Genomic DNA, 13,043 nt, shown 5'->3' with positions numbered 1-13,043 from the left:
TTCATTGGATATGACGTACATTTCTTTAAGATTTTATCGGATTAATTGTTTTATCATTTTAATCGATCGATTCTTTTCAAATTTATGATATTTCTCGTCGTTCCTCGATAAAAATATTGATAAATCGTTTAAAAATATTGACGTGAAAGACAGAACATTAAAATCTTACGATTGTAATTTACCATTTAATAATTTACGAAATATATCATTAATGTCATTTTTTATAGAGTATCAGATCACGTTTTTTATTTTATCTTCTGACGATTTTATCAAAAACAAATATCATAATTATTTTCTCGAGTTAAAAGGCTAGTTCCAAAATATGATTGAAGAAAATGATAGATTATTTATATTTCTCCTATCGTTTGATACTTCTCGTTGATATTTACGATTATATGTTATTTCATTAATAATCTTTTCAAGAAGAATATACATTTTCAAGAGATTAATAATAGAATATCTTATATTTCATTATTACTTTGAGATTATTGGGAATGGCTATATTAATCGAAGGTATGATAAAATTCGAAATTTTTCAAGTCTGATAACTAATGATCAATATTCAGTTTACGTGTTAAATTCCAGGGTGCGTCTGCGATAACAAAAAAAAAAAAAAAAAAAAAAAAAGAAAAGAATATTTTGCAAAGAATCTTTTGAAAATATTAGCAATCATATTTTGTCATACATTATGATTAATTATTATCGTAATTGTTAAAATCATCTGATATATTAGCCAAGGTCATTGTCGAATAATGGCAATATTTTTAAGCCAGATACGTATAAGTTTTAAAATTTTCCCAAATCTTTCATAGTTTATATAGATAACATATAATAGCGTAGACATAGCATTTAGACATTTGAAAAATAAGTCGAAGATATTCTTGAAATTATTAAGACGATGACATTGAATACTTTAGTACTTTTTTTTCGTTTTTTAAATCCGACATATTATCTAGATTCTAAATGAATTTATAAAATTGATTTAAACGTTACACACATCTTGAGACCGCATTCTATAAGTTTATATTAAATAAGGAATATCAAATAAAAATTCATTGAATTTGTACACGTATAAAGTTTTCCATTCCAATAGTATCATATACGTAACAGAAAAGTATGCTTCAAAGATAATTATTTACCTTTAATTTATAATAATTTATACTTTAATATTTACGAAAACGACTGATTGATTCATCGGAAAATAAAAGAACAATTTTATTTACTTGTAATTATTAGTGAATTAATTAAAAAATGTCTGTAATATTAAAAGTATTCTAAAATTAGAAATGTATGATAAAAGAAAAAAGAAAGTAACATTTGGTCGAATAGACGAGAATAAAAGAATAAAAAAGAAAAAAAAAAAAAAGAAAAAAAATCAAAAAAGAAAAAGAAAAAAAAACATATGCACATAAAATATAATTGCCATAATTTAAATAATTTCAATAATTATTAATCAAGGACACATGACGAGGATAATCGTAAAGGAATGAAAGAAAGAAAAAAAAACGTTGCACTTTCGAAAGTCCTTGTAAATGAAAAAGATTTACTTTCCTCATTTATTTTATGTCAATATATGATCTTACATTACAATGGATCGCACAGCGTCTCTCTATCTTCTCATAATAGTTACTTACTTACATTACACGTGTTTATTCAAAACATAATCTCGCGCATTTGTCTAACAATAATTGTGAACAGCCGTCTCGTAAAAATTTTATCTCAGAGGAAATTCCGCCCTTTCGTTTTATCTCTGCTTATGGTCGTAATTAATAAAGCGATCGATAATCAGACTTTTTTATTTCTTTTTCTTTTCTCCCTTTTTCTCTATCCCGTTTTTTTTTTCTTTTTCTGTTTTTTTTTTTTTTTTTTTTTTTTCTAACACCTTTCGACGACTTTTAAGAGTATTTTAAATAAAACAAAAAATAGAATTTTCGAATCGAATCAAATATACCATTAACGTATAAAAATCTTGTTTCTTTTTCTTTCTTTTCTTTTCTTTTTCTTTTTTTTGTCTTTTTTTTGTCTTTCTTTTTTTTTTTCAAGTAAAAAAGACAACAAAAGAAAAAAAGAAAAAATAATTCGTTAAAATAGCCAGCATTGATCTTCTTTTTGCGATTTTTATTGTTACATCGAAACGTTTAAAAGATATTATTTATTTATGAAAAATAATGAGATTACATTGTTTGTTTTCTCTCATTTTTTTGTTTTTTCTTTTTTTTTTTTATGAAATAGTTTGCGAGTGTTTTAAAAGATGTAATAGATAATAATGAAAAAAAAAGAAAAATATATATATATATATAAACAAGCAAAGAAGAATAAAATGTGTTTGCACACGAAAGATGAAGAGAAGGACGTAAGATTAAAAATTATCGTATTTGTTTCATATTTCTCTTTCTTTTTTCCAAATTTCGCCTTATTTTTTCCCTATCTTTTCTCTCTCTCTCTCTTTCTCTCTCTCTCTCTCTTTCTCTCCTCCTCCTCTCTCTCTCTCTCTCTCTCTCTCTCTCTCTCTCTCTCTCTTTCTCTGTCTCTGTCTCTCTTTCAACTCTTTCTTTTCTATTATAAAATATACAATTGAATCTTTTTTTTTGTTTTTGAAACGGAAATCTTTGACATATTTTCTTTTTTTATCTTTAAAAAAAAATCCCATATAATCTTTTCCCTTAAGAAATAAATGTCGAAGTTTTGTTTCTTTCTTTTTTTCCTTAAAAGAACGTTCGGAATATTTTTGTTTCCTTAAAAAAATAATCTCGATTATTTTCTCTCTTTTTTTTTTTTTAGTTTTCTTTTCTTTGAACAAAAAATTCTCTATCATTTTTCGCCTTAAGAAGCAATCTGAAACAATTGTTTTCCTTGAAAAGAAATTTTTGAATATTTTGTAAAAAAAAAAAAAAAAAATCCAAAACATCATTTGTTCTTCTTTCTCTTTTCTCTTTTTTCCTTTTCTTTTTTTTTTTTTTTTTTTTGTCTTTCGCTATAATCGAAACTATTATCCAAATGATGGGTCTCGTTAAATTCACGCGGAGAAAAGCATTAATGATTGTTCGCAATTTGTCTGATTCCTTTTAATACCTATTTTAACATTTCTTTTGAATTTTTTTTTTTTTTTTTTTTTTTTTATATCCATGTCTAATTGTAGACATATGTATACACATATATAAAGCATGTACATACGCAAGACAAGAATTAAAGGATGCGTGCTAAATCACGCGAGCCGAGAAAGAAAGAATAGATCATGATCGATTAAAATTGTGTTAATCGCGAAGAAATTTGTCTTCAAACGATTCATTGAAATTAGACGATTAGATAGACGATTATTTCAACAACGAATATCTTAGGATTTAGATTGAAAGATTCAAGTACGATTTTACAAACGTACGTACATATATCTAACAATTATTTCTTTAAAGAAAAAAAAAAAAAGAAAAAAAAGAAACGAACGAAAAAAACGACGAAAAACAAAAAGAAAAAAAGTAAACGAGAAACGTTTATAAATCGTTAAAATAATTCATCGTAATGAATTATATTTATGTAATGAGTCGAATTGTGTCGGCTCATTTTGATTTAACGCAATTTAATTGATTTGTTCGTTATTTCATTATTTAAACGCTAGCGATTAACGTGTTAAAATTGTTGGTGGTGGAGAAAAGAAAAGAAAAACAAAAAAAAAAAAAAAAAAAGGAAAAGAAAAAAAATAAAAAAAAAAATAATTATATATGAATAATATTCGCTATGCGCGTGCATGCACCTACTCGGCACGATCGTGATATGTAAGCTAGAAAAGCAATTGGTCACGAGCTATGTATGCATGTATGAACGCAAAAACCAATCGAAAGTATTTTTTTATCTTTCGTCATAGTCCCAAAAGCTTCTTGTCATATTAATTTTATTTTAAAACACTCTCTCTTTCATTTTCTTTTCTTTTCTTCTCTTTTCTTTTTTTTTTTCTCTTTTTTTTGTTTCTTAATTCACACTTCTTTTTTACTATTCTAATTGTTTATCATACACACACACACACACACCATACACACAACACACACGCGCATGTACGTCAGCACCTTTCAATCTTTTTCTTTTTTTTTTCTTTTTTTTTTTTTATTTCATTTCATTCGATTCTTATTTCTCATTTATTTTCAAAACTAACGCCATCTATCTGCTCAATTATGATTTAATTTTTACTCTTTCTCTTTCTCTCTCTCTCTTCTGATAATCTCGAACGATACTTCGACCGTCGATAAAGTAGAAATCAAATATTTTGTTCTTTCACTTTAAAATGAGAATCGATAGTCGAAATTATGTTGAATGACATGACAAGTAATTTATAATATTGGTAGACAATGTGAACACAATTAAGCATGTTCTTGAATTAAAAAAAAAAAAAAAAAAAAAAAAAAAAAAAAAAAAAAAAATAAAAGGAGAAAAAATAGACAAAAAAATGCTATTAACATCTGCAATAGCTCTTTTTCTTTTTTTTTTTTTTTTTTATCAAAAAGAACATTTAATTCTATATCGTGAAAATAATTGCTGACATCTACAATCCCACTTTTCTCATTTTTTCTTTTTACTATCGAGAATATCGTATCGTTCGTTCCGATCTATGAAAATCCTCTACTCCTTTTTTCATTCATTTTTAATTTTCCATTGAATTAAAACACCTTTCAAGTTTTGTTTTCCTTCTTCTCTAATACACATTTCTCTCTCTCTCTCTCTCTCTCTCTCTCTCTCTCTCTCTCTCTCATATATACATATATGAGATATATATTAGATATATATATATATATATATATATATATATATATATATATATATTTAAAGTTACATTATATTGCAATTGACATACGTTCTTATTATTTTATTTTTACAATTTTGCAGTTTGTCGTCCGCAGCATCCTTCGTATCGAGCGAAGGTCGCCGTGTCGAGTCCGCACTTATTTTATATCGTTTTTTTTCTCTCCTCCTCCTCCTCCCATTCCTCATCCTCCTCCTTCTACTTACTTTTTGTTTTTTTTGTTTTTTTTTTATTTTTGAAATATTTTTATGTTTTTTTGCTTTGCTTTTTTTTTTTAACCTTATCTCCTTTTCAAATTTCTTTATTTATTAGCCGCTCGATTTTTAATCACGATAGATTGTATCTATTTGCGTGTATACACATAGCACGGATACCATTCTAAAATGTTTAGAACCGTTCGTGCTCGATGGCATTACACTTTCCAACGTATGCACTATCGTTTTTCGTGTCGGAAGAACGTCGCATTTTATTTTATTTTATTTTATTTTATTTTATTTTATTTTATTTGTTTGTGTGTTTGTTTATTTATTATACTAATGTAACCCGAGAGAACGTTGTAACAATAAAGATATTAATTATTAATAAATAAAATAATAATCTTTTCATCCTACTTTTCAAACCTTACTTTCTTACTTCTCCCATTTTTTTCATTTTTCCTTGTGAAATAGCATCGATTTTTTCCCTTTGCTATTTTTATTTTCTTTCTTTTTTTTTTTCCTTCTTCTTTCATGACTTTCTGACATTCGTCGGTCGTTCGTTTTAAAGATTTCTAGATTCAGCTTAGGCACTTTCAGGAAAAGAATAAATGGATGACGATATTTTAATAGCAACTAAAGTGATAGGATTGTTTGAAGATTTGATTGGTAGTTTTCTTTTTATTGATTTATTTCTTTTATTTGTTTTCAATTAATTTTTTTTACTTTCGCGTACCTTTCCTCGTAATTTATGAGTACGTGCATGTGTTATATGTATGTGTTATATGTATGTATGTGTGTGTGTAGATGTGTGTAGGTATGTCTAACGACAAAGAAAAAAGCAAAACGAACGGTCTCTCTCTCTCTCTCTCTCTCTCTCTCTCCTTTCGTCGGCTTCCCCATATTTGTTTATAACAACATCTATGTATGTAATTATTTATTTACATTGTAGAACAAGCCTAATTTTTATATGAGAGACATCATCAGAGGAGACGACGAAGTGACAAGATGGTAGACCGAGTGTGATGGTTTGTTGTCTGACGACGAAGGAAAGTGTATGGGCAATCTCGAAGACTTTCGTTTCACATTATTTTTCTTCTCCTTCGTACTTATATTATAGGTGCTTACTCGATTTTTTCTTTTCTTTTTTTTTTCTTTTTTTCTTTTTTTTTGGCGAATCCTCGCAAAGAAAAAATTGTTAATAATTATAAATTTTAATTTAGTTGAAAAAACGACGCGAAATTTTTATAAAATCGACGAACACTCTAATGATCTCTTTTATCATACTCGTTGGATAATTTTGTTTGGATAATTTTTAAGATCTTTAGATTATTTTGTAATAAGATTTTTAGATTATTTTTCTGAACACATTGTAGGATAAGGGTTATGCAATTAAATAGAATATATATATATATATATATATATATATATATATATATATATATGTGTATGTGTATATATATGTATAAAATAAAAATAAATAAATAGTATCGTGAATTATTTTTTTTAATCATGAATATATATATTTTTTTATATATATATACTTAAATATATATATATATATATATATATTTTATATATTATTTCCTTTATATAAATACCTTTGTATATAATATATACATAAAGATACTTCAAGAGATTTTATTTTTTTTGTTTTATTTTCTTTTCTTTCTCTCTCTCTCTCTCTCTCTCTCTCTCTCTCTCTCTCTCTCTCTCTCTCTCTCTTCCTCTCTCTCTCTGTCTTTGAAAATAACTTTGATAAATCGTGTTTTAGCTATTCACATAAAAGCTTCTCAATCATTGTCAACGAATTCATAAAAAAAGAAAGAAAAAAAAACAATGATATATGCGACACTGTGAAACATAAAAGTCTTCGTTTTTTGTGAAAGCACCTAACGATGACAAAGGTAGGAAAATGTATAACTATGTGAGACAAATGACTATAGAAAAAAAAAAAGAAAGAGAATAGAAAAAGAATAAAAAGAATAAAAAGAATAAAAGACTTAAAAAAAACAAGATTTATCCTTCTCCGTTTTCTCTTCTGCTCTACTTCAAATTGTCGCTTCGAATCCATACGTACAAAAACACACCCGTTATATTAGGAAAACGATAAAAACACTTATCTATTTACGCCCTAATTAAACTATCAAATATGATAATTGCTTTTCGTTGACTTTTCGAAATTATTTAACATTCCTATATATATATAATCATAATCATAATAATTATATATATATGCATAGTAATATATTAATAGTAATATAATAATAATAATAATAATAATAATAATAATAATAATAATAATAATAATAATAATGATAATAATAATAATAATAATAATAATAATAATAATAATAACAATAATAATAATAATAATAATAATAATAATAATAATAATAATAATAATAATAATAATAATAATAATAATAAATTAATTGATTGATTAATTAATTTATGTTATGTATCGCTTTTCATTCATAATAATTTCTATATTTAAGTGTATATATATATATATATATATACAATATATATTAAATGTCTCTCCCCTATTTTTCTTTTCTCTTTAATATTAAAAAATTTGACGTTTTTCTATACCTTTACTAAACATATTTATATATAATAAATAAAAAATAAACAAATTTGATTCTCTCTCTCTCTCTCTCTCTCTCTCTCTCTCTCTCTCTCACTGATATACATACATATGCTATTTTCAATATTCTAAATGTTATTGATCATCCAATTATAGCCAAGATCAAAACGTATGAACAAGATATTTCTTTTCATACACCAATTTAGAAAAAGCAAACGATATTAGAAAAATGTACGATCCATCATGATGAATTTATTGAATTTCTGTATCAATTTTATTTTTTTATGATTAATTTTTCCTTTCTTTTTTTTTTTGTTTTTGTTATTATTCGTTTCGATTTCTCTTCCTTTTTCTATGCTTCACTCGATCAAAACTTTTCTTTTTTTCTTTTTCTATTTTGAGGACAAATCACGAAATACAAAGAGGCCTTGTAAGATATTATAAATAAACTGTATAAATATATATAATTATTATTATGATTTATATTATTAATATTATTATTATTGTTATTGTTGTTGTTATTATTATTCTCATTTTGTTCCTTCCTATTATTTTTATATTGTTATTTTCTTTGTTCTTCATGTATACTTTACCGCTCATTTGCTTTGAGTATAAGAGAAATAGTGTATTTCCATGTATGTCATGTTAAAGGATTAAATTTCATATATAGCAACGCTCTGTTTCGTCCTCGATTTGAGAGAAAAAAAGAGAGAGAGAGAGAGATAGAGAGAATCGAGTTACATTCTGCTCAAATTTCGAATTATAGAGATACGATGTATGTACGTGTGTCTATAATATACGTGTGGATGTATTATAGTGATACCAAAAAAATTTCAAATGAGAGAGATATTCTATCCGTATATATGTACGTGTGTTAATGCGTGTTTGTACTTATGCGTATTTACTTTTAAGGAAACATCAAAAAAATTTCAAATTTTCCTAAATATACATACGTGTATGTGTATGTATTAATAAAGACGTGAAGAAAATTTCAAACGAAAGAAATACTCCCATTTGTATTTATACTTGTATGTATTATTTTTGTATATATGTATGTATATATATATATACAAAAATAATATATATATATAAATATATATATATATAATATATATATATATTTAATATATATATATATTATAAATTATATATATTTAATAATTATATATATATATATATATATATATATATATATATATAACGTTTCAAAAGACCGGAAGAAAATTTCGAATGTATGTAGTTGTATGTAACTACATAAATATTTCCATGTGAAAGTATTAAATGGGACATATGAAAAAGATGTCGAATATTCGTAAGTATGTATAACTGTATGTATAACGTGCATATGTGTATATGTATACGTACTACGTAAAGAGACGAAGAAAATTTCGAATGGATAAGATAAATATACGAAATACGTCTGTATGTATACGTAAGTACGTGGTCTGTGTTCCAAACAAAGACAAAGAAAAGAACGATAAGGGAAATCGGATCGAATTCATTTAAATCCTGTGCCATTTATGAATTCAATGGATTTTCTACTTTTTATAACTTTTCAAAAGTATTTTCATTCAAGATTCTTTCGATTAGTCGATAAAAATCAATTTATTCTTTTTAACCGATATAAAAAAAAAAAAAAATTATTGTTCGATCGATCGACGAACGAATTCTACGAAAATAAACTAAACAAAATATATTCTATGATCGTATCAAAATTGACGATGCTTATGATGCGACAATGTCAATTTGAATGCGATCATAGAATATTGTTTGTTTGTTTATTTGTCAATAAACGATATCGAACGACATATGATTTTGTCGGATGTATAATATTCGGCTACGGTATTGGATAGGACAAGGATGGTTAACTTTTTCTCCACAGTGAGTCACACGGTTTATGCTATCAATCAATTCGTTCTATCTGTCTTATCATTGTGCATTGCTATAGAAGTATGTCCCTAGGATAACAGAGGATCAAAAGATTTCCGATCGTTCCGTCTATTTCAATTTTTAACCTTTCCCAAGTTCACAATGTAGGATCTTACAATTAGTCATGAAGTCATAGGAAAATTTTACTTTTTTACTTTTATGCCAAATTCTCTTTATGTAGATGCATCATTGTCAATATAGAAAAAAAAAAAAAAAAAAAAAAAAAAAAAAAGAAAAAAAAATATGTTCAATACGTACAGTTAATTTAAGCAAGTATGAGACAACGGCCGGCCGTTTCGATCAATTAGAGTAGTATACTCTTTTCAAATACGTTCTCATTAACAATGTTACAATACTTAAATTCATTGATTATCACTTCAATCGATTATACAATAATAAATAAAAAGAAACAAAATAGTGCAACGCCATGCATACTGCTCACTGAGATTATCTCTTCCAATCTTATCAGAACAAACAATTAGAAAAAGGAACAACATGCGACCCTTTCTTGATTTCATTATTTGCCTATCTCTGTACTAAGAGAGAAAATCGAAAATGATGATTCATTTGAATTTATTAATGTTCATTTACTTGTCTTTTCTTTTTTTTTCCCCCAAAACTGTACGTTTCGAATGTGATTTACAAAGAGATCGTCGTTTTGATGAGATTGTCATCGACACTTTGAAGAAATCCTTAAATAACACACACACACACACATATATATATATACATATATATATATATATGTATATATATATATATTTATTTATTTTAATTGATAATTAACAAGCATCACAACCGAGTTTCTCGTTCTCTCTTTCATTATCATTATTATTATTATTATAATTATTAATTTTATTATTAATATTATTATTATTATTATTATTATTATTATTATTATTATAATAATAATTATTATTATTATTATTATGATTTTTGTTTTTTCTTTTCTTTTCTTTTTCATAAAAATGTAACTCGTTTTTCAAAGGTACAGGCAACTTCGTTTACACACTTTCGTTTATCTTAAATACATTGTATAAATGTAATGTATGATTAAAAAGATATAGAAGAGATCGATCTTCTCGATTGTTTTGATTTTATCAATGACAAAATAACTACTTTAAAACAAACAATGAATAAGTATATGTATATAGGTGAAAGAAAGAAAAAAAGAGAGAAAGAGAGAGAGAGAGAGAGAGAGAGAGAGAGAGAGAAAGAAAGAGAGAGAGAGAGAGAGAAAGAAAGAAAAAAAAGAGAGAGAGAGAAATGACACGTTCCTTCTCCAACATCAGCACAATCATCATCGTCATGCAAACCATTCTTCTAATCATTATCATTATCATTAACGTCGTCATGATCGTCATATCATCGTCATTCATTATCATCGTTATCATCATGATCGTCCCGACACAAGCACGGAGCTCGGTCACTCGGAATCTTCGACTTGGCACTGAAGAGAAGCTACGCGGCGACGAAAGTAGACGACCTTGAACTGGTCATCATCATTGGGTCGCATCAAAATAGGCCGAACTTGGTCCTGAGGAACTCCTTTAGGGGGACATAGTATTGGTTCCTTAAGGCCACCATTTCTGGCGTCTTACGCAGGCTGTTGAATATAGTAGCATCCGTTTCGAAGATTAATACGAGACTGACAAAAAACACTGTTAGGGCAAGCATGAAGGCCGGAACAAAGCGTCGAAGGATTCGCAGACTCCTATGCCTTAACTTTCCTTGGAATCTACGAGCCAGATGCGATTGTTGTTGTTGTTGTTGTTGTTGTTGTTGTTGTTTTAATTGTTGCTGATGATGTTGTTGTTGTTGTTGCTGCTGCTGGTGTTGATGTTGATGCTGATGTTGATGCTTTTGTTGTAAACAAAGCTTGGAATTTTGAAGCTTTTGCATTTTTGGTACTGGTGTTACCGACCGACTATGAGGTTTACCGGATGCATCCAACAGCTGACTCTCCGATGACGAATGATCGAAGGAATCTCTGAAGTAATAATCGTTTGCCTCGCCCTCGTGCTGACCGACTGAAACAATAGACATCAATTGATTATTAGATTTTTAATTATACCCTTATCTCCTTGATTCATATTCCTTTTTTCTTTCTTTTTCTTTTTTTTTGTTTGCTTTGTCTTGTTTTGTCTTGTTTTGTCTTGTTTTGTTTTGTTTTGTTTTGTTTTGTTTTGTTTTGTTTAAATATCTATTTTCTTTTTTACTCTCGTTCATCATCATCGAAGTAAAAATTATTATTTCATCTTTATTCTTATAGATTTACTTCGATGATCGAACGCCAATAACGAGTCTGAATTCTACTAGGGCCTACAACATTGAAAGATTCTAGTTGAATAAATATTTCTGATCAAGGATTACAACGAGAATCTTTTTCTCAGGCTAGTTCGAGAGCAGCTCGACATCAAAGGCTATATATAATATGCGACGACTTATCGTTAACAGGCACAGGCCCATGCTTGACCGCAATAATATGCAAAACAGAAAGAAATTTGAAAGTAAACGAAAAAAAGAAAAAAAAAGAAATATATATATATATGTGTATAAATATATAATATTTATATATAAATGGGTAGATAGATATACGATATATCGAAAGCTCGAACGTACTAAACCAACAGCATGTTGGAAATAGAATAGATTAGATAGATAGAAAAATAGAAATGGAGGAAGATATAGAAAAAGGAAGAGAGAGAAAGATAAAAAGAGAGAGAGAGAGAAAGAGAGAGAGAGAGAGAGATAAAGAGATAAAGAGAATAGAAAGAGATAAAAAGATAGAAAATCCCAGGATGATCCAGCATAGATCCGTAAGGATCACGAGGATCGATCTTACCTGATTTCAAAACAGAATCGATCCCATTTCGATCGTTATTCCAAGATGATTGCCGATGATCGTAGTAAACGCAACCGTTCGTAGTTGCCGTCGAATCTTTCGAGTTGATATTTGTGATCGATGTTGTCGCCGTCTTCGTAATATTTTTCGCGTCTCGAATTGTCATCTCTGTGTTGCAGTCGTATCGACTTTGGACCTTTCTTACCTGACAAAAATCGTCACGAATCGAGTCGATTTCCGTCCCGTCGGGAACGTCGACGTTTATCTTTGTTTTATTCGTTGAAACGCTTCCGTTCGAGACATACTTCTTCGACGTCAATGACATTGTTGCTCCTGTCATTGTTGTTATTGTTGTCGTTGTCGGTGTAGCAATAGTAGTAGCAATGATGCTAGTAGTCGCTGTCGGCGATGACAATGATGAGGAAGAGGAGAAGGATACCGAAGTCAATGAAGGCTTAACAACTGGTACCTTCGAGGTCTTGATTATCAATGCGGTAGATCTGACGACCTTGGGACTCTTTTCAAGGGCATTTATACGTTGCCTAACGACGTTATCGATATCACGGCCAACTAGCTCCTCCGAGCCTATCACTATTCTCTGACTATACAACGTTTGCGGTCGGTTCAGCGTGCTCTTGGGAAATTTCAGTTTAACTTTCGCGTGGTTTGTGGTAGTAGCGGAGGTAGTAGTACTAG

General features: G+C 27.9%; 1 protein-coding gene across 5 annotated transcripts in view; it reads right to left on the bottom strand.

Annotated features, from left to right (window-relative positions):
- Positions 1-10,414: 10,414 nt before the first annotated feature.
- Frmd5 (FERM domain containing) overlaps positions 10,415-13,043 on the bottom strand; it is an 85,392-nt gene continuing 82,763 nt past the window's right edge. For 2 of the 5 annotated variants that reach the window (XM_035865084.2, XM_035865085.2), the window contains exons 11-12: positions 12,348-13,043; positions 10,422-11,532 (exon numbers count right to left, since the gene is read on the bottom strand). The exon at positions 12,348-13,043 is cut by the window's right edge and continues 150 nt beyond it. In XM_035865084.2, the coding sequence (XP_035720977.1) occupies positions 11,018-11,532; positions 12,348-13,043 (1,211 nt within the window). In that variant the 3' untranslated portion in view covers positions 10,422-11,017. Of the gene's footprint in view, positions 11,533-12,347 lie in introns of all 5 variants that reach the window. The other 3 variants (XM_085657522.1, XM_035865088.2, XM_035865086.2) reach the window with 3 other exon arrangements.

The sequence above is a fragment of the Vespa mandarinia genome, chromosome 6, assembly GCF_050613455.1.
Source record: "Vespa mandarinia isolate Hongniang chromosome 6, ASM5061345v1, whole genome shotgun sequence".
NCBI classification, from domain to species: domain Eukaryota; kingdom Metazoa; phylum Arthropoda; class Insecta; order Hymenoptera; family Vespidae; genus Vespa; species Vespa mandarinia.
Note: the sequence above shows the minus strand (reverse complement) of the source record. Positions and strands in the feature narration are given on the sequence as shown.